The sequence below is a fragment of the Dermochelys coriacea genome, chromosome 22 (genome assembly GCF_009764565.3).
Source record: "Dermochelys coriacea isolate rDerCor1 chromosome 22, rDerCor1.pri.v4, whole genome shotgun sequence".
NCBI lineage: Eukaryota > Metazoa > Chordata > Testudines > Dermochelyidae > Dermochelys > Dermochelys coriacea.
This window is the reverse complement of record NC_050089.1, coordinates 2,959,092-2,979,782: the sequence shown is the minus strand read 5'-3', so window position 1 is coordinate 2,979,782 and position 20,691 is coordinate 2,959,092. Positions and strand designations below refer to the sequence as shown.

General features: G+C 41.6%; 1 protein-coding gene across 4 annotated transcripts in view; it reads left to right on the top strand.

Moving 5' to 3' along the window:
* The window catches only part of EI24 (EI24 autophagy associated transmembrane protein), an 80,622-nt gene extending 61,583 nt beyond the window's left edge, over positions 1-19,039 (top strand). For 3 of the 4 annotated variants that reach the window (XM_043500776.1, XM_038380809.2, XM_038380811.2), the window contains 9 exons: positions 1,666-1,811; positions 7,056-7,116; positions 8,065-8,131; positions 11,316-11,440; positions 12,321-12,440; positions 12,896-13,007; positions 15,552-15,663; positions 16,531-16,605; positions 17,359-19,039. In XM_043500776.1, coding sequence (XP_043356711.1) covers positions 1,666-1,811; positions 7,056-7,116; positions 8,065-8,131; positions 11,316-11,440; positions 12,321-12,440; positions 12,896-13,007; positions 15,552-15,663; positions 16,531-16,605; positions 17,359-17,521 — 981 coding nt within the window. In that variant the 3' untranslated portion in view covers positions 17,522-19,039. The remainder of the gene's footprint in view (positions 1-1,665; positions 1,812-7,055; positions 7,117-8,064; positions 8,132-11,315; positions 11,441-12,320; positions 12,441-12,895; positions 13,008-15,551; positions 15,664-16,530; positions 16,606-17,358) is intronic. The other variant, XM_043500777.1, reaches the window with a different exon arrangement.
* The last annotated feature ends 1,652 nt before the right edge of the window (positions 19,040-20,691 follow it).

The following is a 20,691-nucleotide window of genomic DNA, read 5'->3' as shown; positions in this document are numbered from 1 at the left end:
CTTTGCAACCAGGAAGAGCAAACTGCCTTGGTTTTGTAACCAGAGGACACGATCAAGTCGTGTAAACACTAAATTTTGATTTACATTCGACCAGAAATGCATTGCATATCCTAAATGTGTGTGTAATTATATTTTATTGCCCTTATATTTTCTGTCTCCATGGATTAAAAAAGCGAACAATATAACAGATAACTTGTGTAAAGATATATCATAAATTATACTAATAACTCACCACTTTTGGTGAGAAATTACAAATAAAGTGAACCAGTTCTTGGGAGATCCTTGAAACACTATTTTGTGGACTGATACTCCTATTGATAGCACAACATTAAGAAACTAATAACTATGCCTCAAATGGCTGCGACAGTCTTGCTTATCAGTTTGTGTTACAAACAAGGCAGTAAAGAAACCCTGCTGGGTTAATTCCAGCTTTATACACAAATTGGTAGAAGAAAAAGCACTTTTTGCCAGATAGGAGAAAACAGACAAGGAAAGAAATGATTCTCGGGCTTCTGAGAGAGGGGCTATAAATAATGGGAAGTCAACAAGAAATTACACCTTTTAAAAAAAAGAAAAAAGATTAATTACTTCCTACTATCCCTTTTAGAGATGCCTAAAATGTTTATGATTTAGGTCACTGGGCCACTGAAAATAGTTGGTGTAATGTATTGAACTGAACCTTGACTATAATTAACAGTGTTGGCTTCTCCTCCTGACTGAGTACTGTTGCTGGCTTTCATCCAAATTGCGGTCTGAGGGAATGATGGGAGCTGAGGGAACACAGGACAGGTGGCCAAACTGTCCCAAAGAGAGCAACCTCTCCCTTCTTTGCTACTTCTAACAGCCTCGCTATTCTCCTCTGAATTCCACCTCAGAAGCTCATGACTTTTGTGTCCCCTTCTGCCATTGATCTCACCACAGTTGCTTTCTGTTGCTGCTTCTGAGCATGGCCAAGATGACATAAAAAATAGAGCAATAGAGAAACATAGCCTTTATTTTTAGCGTGTGCCAAAATTGTTGTCCCAGGAGCATTTCCCCCACTTCCTTGTTTTGTTATCCCACTACTGTGACACATTATCTTCATTAATTATCTGTCTACACTAGACTGTGAGCTCCTTGAGGCTGGGACCTTGTCTTTTAAAATGCCATGCACGCCTGCAATTTTGTATACATCCATTTTATATGTAAGCCTCTCAGACCCACCTAAACTGAGATTTTCTTTGAAAGGGAAACCACTGCACAATTTAGTACCCCTGAAATGTAGGTCTTGTTTAAAAACTTTTTGTTGAAAGGCCAATATTAATAGAAATGTTGACATAAAATTAAAAACAAATGCAAGGAAAACTGTTTTATAATTTGTACCTTCCTCTGCAGAGGTTGTAGTCTAAAGACAGAAGTTTAGACCAGTGCATGCACCAGAAAGTGAAACTACCCAGGCTGTTTTTTACTGTCCCTAGCTGACTGAAGTGTGCAAAAGTAAATTGATTCAATGATCATAATGAAGAGATTTGTAAAATTCTTTCAGTTTCTATACTATAGGGGATTGCAGATAATATATGTAATTTTTATGAAGATGACTTTTCAATTGACAGTGTCCCTTGTAACTTTTACTTTGACTGCCCAAAGTATGTTGAGTTCAGGTATCCTGTTTCCTTGTGTCTGCAGGGAATTAAGGACTCCATCTGGGGGATCTGCACAATCTCCAAGCTGGATGCCCGGATCCAACAGAAAAGAGAAGAGCAGAGAAAAAGGAGAGCAAGCAGCGTGCTTGCCCAGCGGAGAGCTCAGAGTGAGGAGAGGAAGCTGGAGAAGTGAGTAAAGGAGCTTAAGTGTTAAAGACCTAACAAATTTGTTTGTGCCCTCTCAATCTACCATCTCCTGAGGACAGGGAGACAGAGAATTATCTGTAAGCACAATGGTTCTGACTAGGACTATGGAGGTCCTAAATGACTGGGAAAATGGAAAGTCACACTGAATTGGGAACAATCTGCAAGAAGATTTGTTCACATATATAATATTTCAGAGTAGTCCAGATAGAGAATTTGAGGTGAGTGGAGATTTGACATTTAGACTGCTATTTCCCTCTGCACATATGAGGATTTCCATGCCTACCCGTCCATGCATTAGGATGAAAATATGCCCCTTAATAGTAGGAACCTACTGACTGAAGGTCCATGGGGTCAGAATCTCTCTGAAATACTTTGCAATTAAAACTGGATTCATGAGCCAACTGTCATTGAAACAGAAAGGTAACGAATGTAAAATGGATTAAAGGAGATACACTTTTTACATAAGACACCTGTGGCAGTGACTTCCATGAGATATCATTCAGGCCAAGAGCTTAGAAAGATTCAAAAATTTTATATGGTTAATGGGAGGACTTAAAAAATAGAAGAGTTTTAAACCCTCATGCATGAAGACATAAGCCAACTCAGAACACGGATTTTTACATATCCCTCTGAAGCATCTGGTACTGGCCACTGTTGAAGAAAGGACACTGACCTGGTGGGTAATTAGTCTGATCCACTGCCTGTATTCTGTGACTGTCTTACAGAAGAGACATTGTATGTAGTGCTGGCAGTTGTGGGATTTGGGAGTAAGCTTTCCACGTTCAGTTCTGCCATCACACTTCAGAAATTTGCAGGGCTCTCTTAGTCCTGTACTGGGCATCCAAAACAACTGTTGTTTCCCAGTCATACCATGTTCTTCAGTGATGTGGAAAAAATATCCACTAAGGACTAGGAAGAGATCCTCAAATTTATTTCCACTTGTGACCAAAACAGGATTTCTACCTGGGGTGTCAAGTCTCCAGATTATGGTAGCACTTGTTCTGGCTTCACTGGTGAGGGTTAGGTTTATTTTTGTACGTAAGGCATGGATTCAACCTCTTTGTTAAATCAGTTAGTTTGCGTTAATTTTTACTTTATAAAAAGTCAGTCTTTTAAGAAATAGCACCATATGCCTGTCTTTTTGTTGTTGTTGCCCTGAATGATTTTAGTTATCGAATAAGGCAACTCTTCAGACTTTCCAGACAGTTAATGTACTGAAATCTCATGGATTAGCTGCATTTGAATAATTATTTTAGGATTAATGGTCATATTTTACTATTATTCTTCATAATAAACTTTCTACAGCAGAGACTGATGAATAAAGTTCTTCTACAGAGGTTTCCATAGAACTGCCCTCTTTCAAAAAGGCCACTGCCTTCCAAATACCCCAGAGAGAGAGAAGGGAAGAGGATGGCCCCAGAGAACATAGAGCACCCAAAGAACCTTAACTTTGCTCTGTGGTGATAGCATAGACTCAGAGCTATAGGGTTAGAAGGGACCGCAAGGGTCATCTAGTCAAAGTTTTAAATATTGAACATGTCTTTAAAAATCAGTTTAATGTAACCTGGGACTGAAGATGCATCATCATCACTCCTATAACCGCACTGGTCATTGGGGCACCATCATTGATAAACAATCAACCAATTGTCTCCACCCCTGACGATTGTGTGTCAGTGCTTGAGTCTCCGCGAAATCCATTCTTGTCCACTCTTTTATGTTGTCAATCCATCTCTTCTTCTGTCTACCTCTTCTTCTCTTCCCCTACTGTCCCTTGGAGGATGATCTTGGATAGGCCAGATGATCTTGTTACGTTGCTGTACCACTTCAGCTTGTGCTTCTTCATGGTCGTCCGGAGGTCTTCATATGACCCAGCGCATTGGGTGATGATGTTGCGGACCTCTTCGTTAGTGACGTGGTCAAAGTAGGAGATGCCCGGGATTCTATGCAAGTATCTTATCTCTACTACCTGTATTTTCTGTTCAAGTTCTGCCGTAAGGGTCCATGTCTCGCACACAGAAAAATGGAGATGACTAGCGCATGCAGCTGTTTCAGTTTGGATTCCAGGGAGATGTTCTTGTTCCACCAAATAGGCTTTAGCTTTGCCACTGTTGCTGCTGTTTGCACAGTTCTTGCCAGAATTTCTGCCTTTAATCCTTCATCAGTGATGATTGCCCCCAAATACTTGAGCTGTTTCACTGTCTCCAGCTCTTGTCCACTGACAGTGATATGTAACCTGATCCCATTTGTCATCAACATGGTTTTCTCTGCACTGATTTCCGTGCCGTATTTTGCGGAGGTTTCATCCAGTCGTTTCACAAGGTTGGCAAGTTCATCTTTGCTGCCTGCCAGGCCATCAATGTCATCAGCGAACCGAAGGTTTGAGATTGTTTGCCCCCCCCCCCCTGCTGATTATGCATATGTGATCTTCTAGGGCATCAGTCATTATGTGCTCCAAGTGGATGTTGAACAGTGTGGGCGAAAGAAGGCAGCCTTGCTGGACTCCAACTGTGGTGCGAAACCACTCTCCTATTGTGCCATTGACAAGAACTGCACTGCTGGCCTTGGCATACAGTTGTTTAATGGTAAGAATAAGCTTACAACCAACATTGTACTTCTTCGTGGTTGCCCAGAGAGCTTTGGGCCACACTCTGTCAAATGCCTTCTTGAAGTCAACAAAGACTTGGTAGATGTCTGTTCTGTGGTACTTCTTCCAGCACGTTCTTCGGTGATGATATTCTCCGCTTGTGGCTTCAATCTGTTCAATATGACTTTCAACATCACTTTGCTGGGATGGCTAATTAAGCTTGTGGTCCGGTAATTTTGACACAGTTGCAAGTTGCCTTTTTTTGGCAGAGTGATGAGTAGTGACTGTGTTCACGTGGAGGGCCACTCACCATTCTGCCAGATCTTGTTGCAGATCTTGGTGAGTACATCTATTATTATTTCTCCTCCGAATTTCATCAGTTCGGCTGGGATGTTATCAATACCTGTAGCCTTTCTGCTCTTGAGTGATTTCACAGCTGTCTTCACTTCTTCATGCAGTATTGGAAAGACATCCTCCTCTGTTGAATCTGGGCTGTCTAGGACACTAGGATCTCCATTTGTCTGGTGGTTGTATAGATCAGAGCAGTAGTTTGTCCACCTATTGATGATGTCCCTTTCTTCTGTAAGACTGTTCCCTTCTTTGTCTTGAATTACATTAGCTTTGATCCATCTTTCCTTCATCAGATCTTTTACAACCTGGAAGGCTTGTCTGCTATTTTTATTATATTTTAGAGCACTGTTTTTCTATCCGTATCTCCTTGGTCACCTTCCTTCCTTTCTTGATCTTTCTGCCAATCACTCTGTATTTATCAGCTCCCTCAGTGCTGTTCTTGTCTCTCTTGAGCTCTCTTCTAATGTCACACATTCTAGTATTTCATTTGTGACCCAAGGTTTTGTCGACTTACGGTGTTTCCCAAGGATGTCCATTGCAGCATCATTCATTACAGTGTTGAAATGATGTTTCTACCTCTTCCTCTAGAGCAAGTGGCGGGGCAAATTTTCTGCCAGTCATTGCTTGGAATGACTCTGCAATGCTTCGGACTCCAAGTCTTTCTAAGTCAAACTTGATTCTGGTGAGCTTTGGCCTGATGATTTTTCCTTAGCCGCAGCCAAAAGTATAGCATCACAAGGTCGTGATATCCACACAGGGGATGCTCCTTGTTTTAGCTCTGTTGATCCCAGAACGAAATCGGTTTTGCATCATGATGTAGTCGATCTGACTGTGAGGTAGACCATTAGGTGCATGCCACGTTGATCGTCTGGATGCTTTACGTGCTCCTAATGTGTTTGCAAGAACCAGATTGTTATAGCTGGCAAACTCCAAGAGTCTCAGTCCTCTCTCATTGGTTACTGCATCACAGAAAGGGCCATAGTAATCTTGCCAATCTGCCTGTGCATCAGTACTCACTTTAGCATTCCAATCTCCCTGTACAATCAGGATATTTTTCTTGTGTACCTTACAGATGTCTTGGCGCTGATTGTAAAAATCTTCAATTTGCTCATTGTCATAGTCTGTGGTAGGGGTGTAGACTTGTACCACTGTGATACTGAACGGTACTGCCGTAGATGGATGGAAATAAGCCAGCTGGATATTGGGCGGCCTCCAAATACTGAATTCTTGATACCTTTACGCACAATAAATCCTATGCTGTTGACATATTTGTCCTCTCCACCTCCCCCTGTGGGTCTGGGGACAGAATAGGCCCACTGCTCCTCCTGCATGTCGTAAGAGGCGACTAAAAAGGGGGCTGCCTGGAGAGGGATTGGCTCCGCCAAGTTAGAAATTTGCCCAAGACACACCATATGATGAGCAAGTCAACCTTGTCCATACCGGATTGGTCGCAGCCCAGGTTAATAATGACCATGCCATCCGTCTCCCACCAGGGCGGACGTGACAAGTATACTATTGGTGTAACCCCAACAAAGAGGATCCGTGGAAGAGATAACATCACCATAGTCATGTGGAATTTTAGGACATTGAGACAAATAAGGAGGTTGAAAGAACTCGTGTACGAAATGGAACAATATACCTGGCATCTCCTAGGAATCTGAGGTCAGATGGAAGAACTTTGGAGAGGCACTAACGGATGAAGGCCATATACTCTTATTACAGTGGAGAGACTGCAGATACAGTTGTGCACTAATCATAATTGAATAGTCACTGCATGGATGTTTTAACTGTGCATTTCCATGCCTTAACATGTTTGGATTTTTGAATTGAACCTTTAACTTTGAATTTCCTGGATTTCTAATGCTTGTTTTTGGAATAACAACAACATCCTTGTAAAGTCTTTTACTCTAAATTACTGATATATAATCTCAATTTTAATTCCATTTTAAAATAGTTTCTGCTGGGAATTAACACTATGTTGAAATGGACTTTCTGATGCAACAGCATAAGTTTTCTATAAGCGTTGAAAAATTAACTTGTGTGTTGCAGTGAGCATATGTCATGAGTTTGTGTTGTGAATGGTTGGAGCATTACAGTGCTGCTGATTTACCAATTTAATTCTAGTAATAGAATTTATTATTATAGATATTTTGAAGGCACCCAGCACATTCTTCTTTAAGTTATTGTATAAAATTGGTTCTCAGTGACCCAGGATGCTGGGGATAATTTGCTTTGAAGAGAAGTAACTACAGTGATACAGTCTCACATGTATATGTATTATTGCTCTCCAGTGAACCTCGGATAGTAAGCCGGATTTTTCAATGTTGTGCATGGAATGGAGGCGTATTCTGGGTAAGTGTAATTTTTTTTATTTCCTAACTTAAAAATTGAAGCACCAGTTTAAACCAGTGCACTGCTTCAGTGCTTTTATGGTTTCAAAGGTGATCTGTCAGGTTGGCTGCCCGGCTAAGATGGAAGGCATTATGAATTGAGAGAAACCAGTAAGTTTCTAAGTTTTATATAAAGGGGGACCCTCCTTAAAATATATAATTGAACTACTGTATGCCCTAAGCAGACCATTATATTAATCTGGAGTCTGTTTCTCAAGTTCCTAATGCTGCTTGTTTGCCTGCTGATCAAATGAAATCTGTAGTGCTGCTCCACTGAATTGAATATTACATTTATTCAGGTCAGCTTTCCAATAGGTGTTAATGAGTTTGATAGGGTTTATTCATGATTGTAATAGGCGCTTTGCAGCCTAATAAATCACTTGTCTCTTTTCATCTTCCATTAGACTTTGTCATGATGGGTGAGGAACCAACATGGAAATGTTGAAAGGAAACAGTTCAATTATATATTTTGGTTGTATTTAAGTAGAGGAGCGATCTTTCAGCGCTCTGCATTGATGGATCATAGTGTTTAATGTTTAATAGATGGTAGGCAAACATTTTGCTATTAATAGAGAATGCACAATGCCTACATGAAATATCACTTTAAATCAGTGTTTATGGATCTTTGTCACTGTAGATGAAAGTTATTGCCCCATCTGAAGCAGAGGTGTTTAGGTGCCAAATATGAAACAGCCTCTCAGTTTGCCAAAGCCATTCAGCATGGCAATGGCAGTGCAGTCAGACAAGATGGTACTTTTAGTAGGGTTCCTGCAGGAGATGGACACATGGAGGCAGTTGAGAGTCTCTGGAGTGATTGCAGATTGGGTTGATGGATAGAGATAAGAGTAATAGAAGTGAACATTTAAGTGTCATTAACAAAACCACTTTTATGTTTCCTTGTTTCCTTTAGCTTAGTCTCCTCTTGTTTTACCGAGTATTTATACCTGTACTTCAGTCAGTCACAGCACAGATAATTGGTAAGTACATAATTTGTTTCTATAAAGAGTGCTAGGACATCAGCTCTCCTCAGGGTAAATAATTATCAGCATCTGTGTAGAAGACTAAGGCGACACTACTGCCGAGTGCCCCTACATCCTGCCTCTCCATCTTGAGTTATTTCCCTCTCTCAAGTATTTAACTGAGGGCAAAATCCTTAGATGTGGTGGCCAACCTGAGCCTGAGAAGGAGCCAGAATTTACCAATGTACATTGCCAAAGAGCCACAGTAATACGTCAGCGGCCCCCCTTTAGCTCCCCCCTGCTCTCAGCACCTCCTACCCACCAGCAACCCTACCAATCAGAGCCTCCCATTCCCTCCCTATCAGCTGTTCCATGGCATGCAGGAGGCTCTGGAGGGTGGTGGGGGGGAGGAGCAAGGGCACGGCAGGCTCAGGGGAGGGTGTGGGAAGGAGTGGAGTGGGGGCAGGGCTTGTGGCAGAGCCAGGGGTTGAGCAGTGAGCACCCCGCTTCCGGGATATTGGAAAGTTGGCACCTATAGCTCTAGCCCCGGAGTCGATGCCTATACAAGGAGCCGCATATTAACTTCTGAAGAGCCGCGTGTGGCTCTGGGGCCACAGGTTGGCCACCTCTGTCCTTAGAGATGCTGAGCATCGCAGCTCCCACTGACTTGAGTGAGGGATGTGAGGACTCAGTACAACTCAGGATTTGACCCACTCAGGTGTGGGCTGTGCCCTCCTCTTCCTGTGTGTTTCATGCATTAATGCTGCCATATCCTCTTTAGTGAACTGACTCAGATCAACATTTTTAAAACTATCTATGGGATTTGGATGCTCAGGTCCCATTAAGATTAATGGGAATTGGACACCCACATTCCTTAAGCTTCTTTGAAAATCTCAGCCAGATTTTCTTTTTCTTGTTTTTCTGGTGTGAAAACTGGCACGTAAGCCTTAAAAAGCACACTTGGACAAAGTTAAACAATGTTCCAGTGACTTGATTAGCATGACTTGTATCAGATAGAAAGATTGATGGGCAATTCTGCTAACAGTCTGGGAAGTAGGGAAGACCTTCTTTTGGAACGCTATGTTTTAGTATTAAGCTAGTTACATAAGAACGGCCAAACTGGGTCAGACCAAAGGTCCATCTAGCTCAGTATCCTGTCTTCCGACAATGGCCAATGCCAGGTAACCCAGAGGGAATGAACAGAACAGGGAATGATCCAGCGATCCATCCCGTGTCGCCCATTCCCAGCTTCCCAGTTATTTTTTTCTCCATGTGGGAATCCTGCTGCTGTTTATAATTACTTTCATTTAAATACTGTTCAGAGTGAATTTCTCACAAGCTGTACATTCTCCTCTTTATTGGGGGTGTAGCTTCTCATAGAGTTCACAATATGTAACATAGAAAGTTACCACTAGACATGGGATGAGTTATTTTTTAATTGGTGTATTCTCTGACCAGCCAGTAAAGTCTAAAGCTGTTAACACTTCTTATCCCAGACAATTCATTTTATATTTTGGAAGAGTCCTAGTTTAAATGTTGTAAAGTGCTTTTTAAGTTAAGTGGCATGGATTGCAAATGCTATGTATTACTAGTCACACTGACAGGAAAAGTCTCCACTCATTTTCATGATTTTCATGGTCCTCAGATTCTTCTTAAAACCATTGAAATTAAGCCTTAATACTGAAAGCAAATGTAAAATCCAGTATGTTAAAACTCAGTGCATGGGAATAGTAACATGTATTGAACACTGGGGGCAAATGCCAGGAGGAATTGGGGGTCTACCTCTTAGTGTCAGTGGAAGTCTGTTTGTTAGCAATGTGATACAGACACATTGCTTCCAGTTTTCTGTCATACGAGGAGGAACTTCAGCATAGATCCAGGACAGCCACAGGCATGCCCAATAAGTGCTTACGTGAGGCAAGCTAGAAGTAGGGCTGCCAAGCATTTTTGGGCTTGGAGAACACTGAAAATTCAGAAAAAACTGATCTTTGTCTCTGAGTAACTTCTTCTCACATAACACAAACACACACAGCAAAGCTCCAACTATCTAAATAAAGAACTTTTTGGGAAGAAAGAGAGATACAGTCAGTGATATTGACAGTTTAATTTTTGGGAGATCCTCTAGCACTACAGTGATGTATGTCATATAAGTACTAAACAGGCAAATGCCTTACCCTTACCCTATGTCTCCTGACCTGTCTGTCTCTCCCATCCTCTAGTTCTGTTTTAATACTATGTCTCTTTTTCCTTGTCTCCTACCCTCTTCTCTCTTGCCTCCCCCCACATCTTTGTCCACCTCCTTTTCCTCTTGCTGACACTCTCTACCCTTTTGCCTTACACCATTCTGTCCTTTTACTCTCATCTCTGTCCCTTTCTTCCTGTTGCTGGGTCAGCTTTCCCCACTGTTCAGATGTCTGGTCTGCTCGTGATGTGCATGCTATATTGTTGCTTCTTTTTTCCTTTTCCCACTCTGAGTGTTCAGGCAGAGCAGGGAACAGAATGCTGATTAGAGTGAGCACTTGAGAAGCAGATAGGTCAGGGAATCTTGCTACAAGCATTAGAAACCTCTTACAGAGTTATCCATCAAAACAAAGGAGAACCCCATTGTTTTCCTGGGTGTCTCATGGGCCTCTCATCTCCTGAGAACCAAAACACACAGCTTTGATAACATTTGTTCAAAACAGTATTTGAGGTATAGGCGAGAGCTGTCTGTCTTCCCATGTGTCTGCTGCATGATATTTTAGTTGCAGAATGCTTTCTCTTCCCATCCATATATGTTTTCAGCAAATAAATGTCAAACCCAGAAACCTTATTCCTAATGATGTAAGAGGAAACTACGTTCCTGCTTATACCATAAGAAATCGAAAGCCATTGCTTTTGAACTAGCAGGATACTTTTTGGCAGTCCCAAAGCATATGTTCCCATAGGATTAACCACTGGTTCCCTATGGAAGTACTGCAGCTAGGATATTATTAGAAGTAAATAAAGAGCAGGTGCATGAAAATGGGTCTGTAAAGAAGGGAAGTAGGAAATGCTTTCTGGTTTTATCTATTTCCCTTTTTGTAGTAGGACCAGAATATCACATCTGTACAAAGGAGGCTGCTGTCAACTATTTCTCCATTGTAACTGTAGGTTGTGGAGTCTGAAATGAAGAGAATCCCATGTGCATGTCGCTGATAGGGACTTTATTCTTATTTTGAAGGTGACCCCTCACTACATGGTGATGTCTGGTCTTGGCTGGAATTTATCCTCACCTCTATTTTCGGTGCCCTTTGGGTCCTTCCTCTCTTTGTGCTCAGTAAAGTCGTCAATGCCATCTGGTTTCAGGTAGGTGAGGATGATGCGGAACAGCCCTCAGTAGCTATGGGAGCAGGAGTTCACATTAAACAAGTGACATAGAGTATGCTGTGTTACGGGTGGGTCAGTTAAGACCATAGAGCAAGAGTACAACCCACAGCCTCCTTTATTTTTCGTATCGAGGGTGACCAATCAGACTGAGATGGAACATTGCATACTGGAACAAGTAGTCTCCACAGACTGGCACCTCTGTAAATGAGCCGTAACCTGCTTTATTTCATAAGGCCTTCTGGGTCAAACAAGCTGCTAGTGTGGCCCTTATTTGGACAACATGTGGACGGCCATGTGCTCTGTTCTGTATAATGCTATAAAAGAAAGATTTCTACATAAAGGTTATTGTTCCAGATGTGTTGAGTGTGTTGGCAGGTGCACTGTGGAATATGTGCACTGTGTTTCATGATGATGGAGAGATGGCTTGCTGCTTTCTGGGAGAAATCATCACTGTTCTGTGATTGGCAATATGTTTGGAAAATACGCAATGGAGACGGCATGGTGATGTGATTAGAGAAAGGGACTGGGAGTCAGGAGACCTGAGTTCTAGCCTCAGCTCTGCCACTGGCTTACTGTATGACTTTGGACTCTGTGCCTCAGTTTCTCCATTTGTAGCAATGGGGTTAATGCTACCCAGGTTTCTAAAGTACTCTGAGCACCTTGAATGAAAAGTGCAAACCCTTATTACTATGTCTAATAAGCTGCTGAGCTAAAGCTGTTACTGCATCAGTAAGAAAACAAGATTGCATCCTGAAAGTGTACTCAGTAGAATCTGCGTGCTGACTGCAGATCAGTAGTGCAGTCACTCGTGTTAATTGTCTTTGTAAATTAGTTTCCCTGAAATATTTCTCTATTTCAGGACATTGCAGATTTGGCATTTGAGGTTTCCGGAAGAAAGCCCCAGCCCTTTCCTAGTGTCAGTAAAATCATTGCTGACATGCTATTTAACCTCCTACTGCAAGCACTATTTCTCATCCAGGTGAGATTAGACCTTTCTTGGGTTCTGTATCTGGGTCAGTAGAGAACCAAGTGCATATGAACCAAGTGCTGTGAAATGATGAGGGGGAGATGCCAAACCATTCTGCTGTTTGAATGCAGCTGTTGGCATTAGTGGCCGCCTTGGAAGAGAGAGAGCCTCTTGGCTGGAGCGGTGAGCTGTGACTAGGAGACTATTATATGCAAAAAATTGTGGCCAAATTGATTGATGTTCCCAAAGTGACAGGATGAGCTTTGCTAGAAGGGAAGTGGGGTTTGGACAGTTCTGTTGGAGGGCGGGAGAATAAAATTAAAACTACAAGATAGCAAGGTCCTCTCTAATTGTGCTCCCCTATCACTCTCTAGGGTGAAGATAAAAGTATTGTGTCCCTGCTATGCTGTACATAAATCCACCACTGCAGAAAGCAAACTCAATCAATTTCTTCTCTTTCTCTGCAGGGGATGATTGTGAGCCTCTTCCCAATTGATATCATTGGCCAGTTGGTTAGCCTCCTGCACATGTCGCTGCTCTACTCCTTGTACTGCTTTGAATACCGCTGGTTTAATAAAGGTTAGTGCTACCCTTCACTTCCAAGGCTAACAGCATGTGTCTGGGGACATTCTGCATTGCTGGGAATATTTTAAATGCATAAGCTCCCCGATAGGAGGACAATCCAGTTTCAAACACATTTTATCCAGACAAGTAACTTGGGATGTTTCCAAGTGATCTCTCTCTCTCTCACCCTTCCTCCTCCCTCACCTCAAGAGTATGGAATATAAGCCTCTCTTTAGAGAATGAATCTCTGCTGTATTTGCAAATTTGTTTTTTCAGAGCATTAAACCTTACTAGGCTGATCGATTTATTGTGCTGTTTACACAAGAGGGATTTGACTAGGAGATGATTTTCACTTGTACTACTCCTAATAAATGGTCTCGCGGGTTTATCCACTTTTGGATGTTAGTGTCTCAGTAATGGGCCTGAGTATAGGAGCAGAGGTGTTGCCCAAAGATGAGACACATCAATAAGATGGATAAAACAGAGCAGCACCCCAAAGCACCTCACAGTTGGGAGTGAGATCCTGCTGTTATGGGGACTACGTAGGCAATGGATCAACCGTACTACTGGTTGTCCAAGGGACTATTCTATTGAGAGAGAGGCTGCAAAACTGTTGGCTGCAACACTGGCATGTTATCCCTGACTTTCTTTAGAAGGTGCTGTGGGAACATTTCCACCTGAAACAATCACCAGAGATGGGCAGATGGGACTTCAGCATCTTGTCTGAAGTCTGGCACCTCTGACATCTCAGCCAACCCTTCTCTGGTGCATGCTCCATTGCAGTGTGAATCCAAATCCTGATAGGGATCTTGACTCCACCCCTTTCTGGCATCAAGGTGTGAGTGCAGCACACAGAGCAGTACAGACACCAGGGGGGTGAATACATCATTTCACAATCCATTGAACATTGGCTGAGAAGGGGCCACTGTAGATGACTTATTGCCCTTCTCTGTTTTTTTGTGACTGAATGCTCTGGTTGTGCTGTGCTGAATCTCTTGCCTGCCTATTCATTGAGGCTATAGCAGAGATGAGAAATAGTCACATGTTTTTTCAAGCAGGGCATGGAAGATGAGTAGAATAATAAACATTTGTTTGAGGGCCAGATGCAGTCTGAAATTCTCCTGGTGGTTCTCACTTGAAAGCCTTGGATTTGGTCCCTGTCTGACTTGGTTTGCAGTGTACCATAGAATTCTTAGTTCCAGGGAAAAAACAAGGTTCTCTTGTGTAATGGTTTTTCAGCTCCAAATATTTTTCACTCCATGGAATTAAGTCCAGGAACAAAATCCAAAGAGGCAATTTTACCATCATTGGAACAATCTGAATTCTAAATTCAGTTTGAGAAAAAACAATAGAAGAAAAGAGAACTTTCATTTCTAATGCTAGAGCTCTGGATTGGGAAGGAGCCTGATGATGAATGTCAGGTAGGCCCAGCCACCTCTTGTTCTGTAATGCACAGATTCAGACATGCAGAACATGAACATTTACTTGTCTCTCACAGCTATGGTAAAATTGTTTTAATTATTTAACCTTCTCCAGCAAAGGTAATAGAAGAAAAAAGAAATGATGGTATCTTTTTCCTTTCAGATTAGAGAGAGATGCCTTTACAACTTGTGCTGACTAAAGATCCTAGGTTACTTTTCACAAGAGGAGTATTAGTTCAGTTTCCCAATTGGAATAATTTAATTTTGCCACCTAACTTCAACTATTAGTGAAGTTTCAGCCGAACATAGCGTAATTTTGTATCACACCATATATTGCAGGCCATTTTAGGCATAAAAAATACAGGAAGTTCATAATCTAAATTAGATTCTTCATTTAACACCGTAAGTGTTCTGTATTTTTACAGTCCACTGATAAATTAGTGCCACGTTTATTCTAAATGTGTCTGCATTTAAATGATGGTAGATGTGATTTTTATCAAGGGGAAAAACCGTTACAAGAAAGTTTAAAAAAAAGCAGTGGGGAAGAAGGTAAAAACCTATTTTTTTTTTAAAGCATAGTTCTTCATATTTTAATTGAGCTGACCAGCTTTTCTGAGGTTAGTCTTTGAAGTCTTGATGTTATCGAAACTTGGAGTTTAATCAACTGCTATTTGTCTTGTGCCTTTTCTCTTATCAACTCAATGGGTCCAGTAAACCAAGTTTATATTCTGCTTTTTACTACAAAAGTGGCAAAACAATTAGATTTTTACACTCTGAAGAACATCTCTGTTTCTATGGTGTTGTAAATCAGGGATCCCTTGTCAGATTTTACTGAAGCATGATAGAAAAAGTCTACTGTTGTCTCAGGCTTCACATACCACTTTTGAGGCTGTTGTTCTTTTGTTTGTGGATTTTATAGGGTAGAGCCAAAATCTAATTTATAATAGAAACTAGTTTGCAACCTTAACTATGGAATGGCCAATACAGCTCCCTTATGTACTTTATAAATTACTTTGGGATCATTCAGGATGCCTGGCACTCTAGAAATGTGAGATTTAGTGACAACACATGCTCTTTATCCCAAACTTTCCTGCCTTAGTTCCTTAAATTTCTGTACATTAACTTGTGTTTTTATTAGGAATTGAAATGCATCAACGGTTATCCAACATTGAGAGGAACTGGCCCTATTACTTTGGATTTGGTTTACCACTGGCTTTTCTCACTGCAATGCAGTCTTCTTACATCATCAGGTGACTTTCACTGTAAATTGGGAGCACTGGGCGTTTTTGCTTTGAGGTTGATGAATGCAGAGGTAACATATCCCCCAAATACCACCCAAAATTCCCACCCCCCTAGACACCACCAACCCCTGCAGATCAGAAGAGAATATCTGCTTCCACAGCATCATAGGAAAATATCTCTGCTAATAAGTAGTTGGAGGGGAAAGTACATTGAGAAATAAGGAAGGTTTTTCCATTAAAATCAGAAATGTAGTGCAGATTCTTCCACCGAACTACTATACAACTATGAAACATATTTGGATAGTAGAATCTCCCCTACTTCTTGCCTCACTGTATTGACCATTCTGGAGGCACAGTGGCTGGGAAAAGCTCATAAATCCTCTCATTGCTCAAAAAAAGAACAGGAGTACTTGTGTCACCTTAGAGACTAACAAATTTATTTGAGCATAAGCTTTCGTGAGCTTCATCGTTGCATCCGATGAAGTGAGCTGTAGCTCACGAAAGCTTATGCTCAAATAAATTTGTTAGTCTCTAAGGTGCCACAAGTACTCCTGTTCTTTTTTGCGAATACAGACTAACACGGCTGCTACTCTGAAATCTCTTGATCTGAGCTGCCGGAAAACGTAGCCTCTGCCTAGTGTGTTTCCCTATTAAATATTGTGACTGGTGTCATCTGCTCCATTTATATAAATTCAGTGTGGCCCTTGATTTCCCCTGTGTTTAAAGGTGCTTCATTTCATCCTTCTCCTCTCCCGGCGAAGGCATGTCCTGAAATCAGCTTCCATTGCATGGGAGGTCATTTTCCTGTGTAACCTTATTATGACACCAACCTGTAGTAATTGGTTTTTTGCTCAATGTGCCTTCTTCTCTTTGCAGTGGCTGCCTGTTCTCCATTCTTTTCCCTCTGTTTATCATCAGCGCCAATGAAGCAAAGACACCTGGGAAAGCATAGTAAGTATTTTCCTTAGGAAACTCAGAGTTGATTTTAATTAACATGATAATGCTAGATGCAGGATGAATTGACACTCGAATCTGTGACCTAAAACAGGGCTTTAGCAGTACTGTGCTTGGTAAGTCAGGGGGTGCCCTTGTACATCTCTGAACATATTGGTCATGTAATGATGAAAGGTTGGGACATCTTGATTAGTTTAAAATAGAAGAAATTAAACAGAGAGGACATTGTGTTAACATTTCAAAAGGGTGTGTTATTGGTAAGGGAAAAGTTCTCTGTGGTTATTGATAGACCTGCACTGAACTTTAAATCCTCTTACGTCATGCTCCCTGAGCTGAGTGCGGGTATGCCAAAACCCTGTAATTCCTGGTTAGCCATCAGCTCAGCTCTTATCTGCAACTTCAAGCTTTTCAAGACAGACTTAACCCCAAGGTTGGAATAATTGGGTCTGCTTTGTCCTCCCTACGTAGATACAAAGATGGAATGGAGGCATCCTGCATTTCCCAGGGGGTTATGATAACTGTGCCTGCATTAGGCCTTTACACTCTACCGTAATTAAGAGTATCTACTAATCTGTGTTGTGAAGACACTCACTATCCTAGAATATACTAAGCAAAGTATAAAAACGGACAAAGGGAGCTTCTTGCTGCACTATTATATTAATGCGTTTGTGTGTGTTCGCACGTATGTGTGCAAGAGACACCAATTGAGACTTAGGGATTGGAGCTCACAGCATTTGTTCTGTGTTTCAGCCATTTCCAGCTGCGTCTCTTCTCCTTGGTGGTTTTCCTCAGCAACAGACTCTTTCACAAGACAGTTTACCTTCAGTCCACCCTGAGCAGCTCCTCCTCAGTAGATAGACTGCCCTCTCCTCACTCATCCCCTGCCAAACAGAAGGCTGCTTTGAGGCACTGAACCACAACCAAAGGGGTGGGTGTGTGTGTGTGTGTGTGTGTGTGTGTGTGTGTGTGATCCTTGGCTGCTACATGTGCCCCTGTGACCTAGGGAAGGGCAGGACCCATTCTGCCAAGGGGCTTGTGCATTTCCTCACCAGTCACCATTGTAAGCGCCACTTGGACATTGGTTTTGTGTCACATGGAGAGTGTGGATGGAAATCTCTGGAAAAGTCTGGATTTTTAACACCTTTGTGAGTTTTAAAAAGCCGGGTTCTCTGTGTTTGTTTTACAGAGTGTAACAGACCTGTGCCTGTACTGTTTTGTATACTCTTTTCCTGTGCCATTTCCCTCCATACCCCAGGAAGAATGGTTTTGTAATCCACGTTTTGCTGTAGCTTTGTGGACTTGATGAGTCTTTAAAGTAGATTGCGCCACAACTGTTGGATTCCTCAATGATCATAGCTCCTTGTATCTCAGGTCAGGTTTTTGTAATTGCTGTGCTGAAAAGCAGAATTGGAAGACAAACTGGATCATGCTGATCTAGGGACAAGATCAATTTGTACAGAGAGGGGACTCCCCCAGCCCACTATCCAGTGAGCTTCAGTCAAGCTCTTTCTGTCAGCTGGCAAACTTTGGGTCTTTCGTCAATACAAGACCTGGACAAGTGCCACCTTTCTGTATCCAGAATATATACTGGAGAGCATCAACTTTCATCAGGATGAAGCAAATTCCTAACCTAAACAGCAGAATGTGGTGGGTTTTTTTTTTAAATCCTGTTTGGAGCTGGTGAAAACTCCTGAAATTTCAAAGGGAAATTGTATAAACAAGATCAGGAACTGAAATGGAAACTTATTGATACACTTTAACTCTGTAGTTGGTTTGTAAGGTTTTTTAATGTATATTTTTGTCTCAGCAAGCAGATGCTTTTGAAAATAAGTGTCTGCCCGTATTCCATGGAGACGTCATGCATACTGGCGGTATTTAAAAAATAATTCAAAATTATGAGGTTCCAAACTGTATCCAGGCAACACAAGGGAGAACAATCGGTTTCTACTGGACTCATGGGATAACATACAGACCTGGGCTGCACCATTGCCCTGCTTAAAGTAGGTAGTGTGCATCTTGGGGAAGAGAAAGAGCTTGTTCAATTAACCTGAAAGGCTCCAAGTCTGTCACCATGGCGACACTATCTTTACTGCAATTGTTGTCCCAGCATAGATGGAATGGTATTGGCCAAAGTACACTTAATTGGTTGTAGCTGCAGTGAAACTACTTTGTCAGCTCAGGATATGTGAATTCGTGTGTGTGTGTCTGTCTGTCTGTGTGTATATATACTCTGTATACACAAAGGGAGGGTGAGCAATCCTGGTTCTAGACAGTGTTCTTCTTGCATGTAAAATTTCTGTTTGGCAGAAAAAAAAATCTGTGAAATTCAAGAAGCCCTTGGTTTTTCAGAACTGAGGTTGGTCTACAGATAAACTTTTCTCTAGTATTTTCACACTGAAATATTAAATGAAAATGAACAAAAATTCAAAAATTGTAGTGGGTTCTGCCTGAGCACTGAAGTTAATGTTAAAAGGAAAAACTGCATTTTACTGTGGATGGGTCATTCTTAAAGTCTAAATTGCAATATGGGGACTTTAAGGCTCTACATGTGGGAAGGATGGTGGGGGAGATTTGGGAAACAGTTCAATACAACTTGATACTGGAGGCAAATGGAAATAGAATTTGAACTTCCCTTAAGCTTCTCTAAATAATGTAAATGACTCTCTTGGCTTGCTACAAAGCACTCTCAAAGTAATAGTAGAGAGAGCCACTTCTGGATGTTACGTATTCTCTTCCAGCAAGATATAGGGAAGAGAAGGGGCTGATTCACATGAGAGTATTTTGAAAATGAACATTTTTGAAAGGGATTGTATACATCTTATTTTACTGTACAAACAAAAGCTTTAAAAGCAGTTAAGGTTGCTAAATGACAATATACTAACCTAGTACGTTATTGACACAAATCAAGCATTTCAAAGCAAGGAAATAGTTTTGGACACTACATCTGACATTGCCCACTTAATAAGCAACCATACTGTTGTTATCAGGAATTCAAAGATGTACACATCTTTAACTACACCAGGTGCATGAGTTTTCAAGGAGATTTAACTCCATGGAAAGTTTGAAGGGGCAGTAATGAGCTTGTTTTAAGCCAAAGGGAGGAAGACAAATGATAGACAAATCAGCATTCAGAGCAGGGTAACTTTAATGGCCTGCAACTCAAAAACAGTTTGACTAACTTTGCAAAAATTTCCTTTGTTGCTTTCTGAGTAAACATGACAGTTTTCAGATCAAAGTGATTTACTAATTCAAAGTTATATCGGGGCTAAAAGTGGGCAATGGAATGGAAGTTGGTTCCAAATGTAACTGAATGGGCTACTGCCTTTCTCCAATATGCAAACTGTTATACACATCTATTGTTTGATATCACATATATAGATTAACATGGCTATGGGAATCTTCCTTCTTGGGCTAACATGATAAATTAATGATGCCTTAACTGAAATAAACAGCATGGAGGAGAGTTACTCTGGGCATGTAACCTAGTACCTTTTCTAGTTTATCATGCTTAAACACGCTTCTTGCTAGAAGGATGCTAGCAAGACTTCCCTGGCCAATGGTACTGGGCTGAAGTCTGGCCACCATCAGCTAGAAAGTGATTGAAGGCTATGAAAGTGACAGGGGTCATCTGAGGGAAACTCCATGTTCTAATATACTACTCGTTGTGGTCTGGGCTGCATGACTAGCTTAAGAGTTAATGAAACATAGAACAGCCAGACAGGTAACAGCCAGCTCCCTCCCTCTACCCAAAATAGCTTTCCAACCATGTTTGGCCTGTCGGTTTTCTGGACAAAATCCTCTGTTCCAGACAAGGCCCGCTGTTTCCTATTCAGCTATGCACCATCAAATGACCGGTGCTGCTTGCAGCTCTGGTCTGCTGATTGACAAAGGAGGCCATATTCCATAGTGAGCTACAGCACACACAAGAGGCAGGCAACAGTAATGCAGTGGAGTTCAGCAAACAAGCTCATTATGAGGCTTCCCCTCCCTGCCTAAGCAAACCAGGTCCAAAAGGCTACAAACCCAATACTGACAGGTTTCAGAGTAGCAGCCGTGTTAGTCTGTATTCGCAAAAAGGAAAGG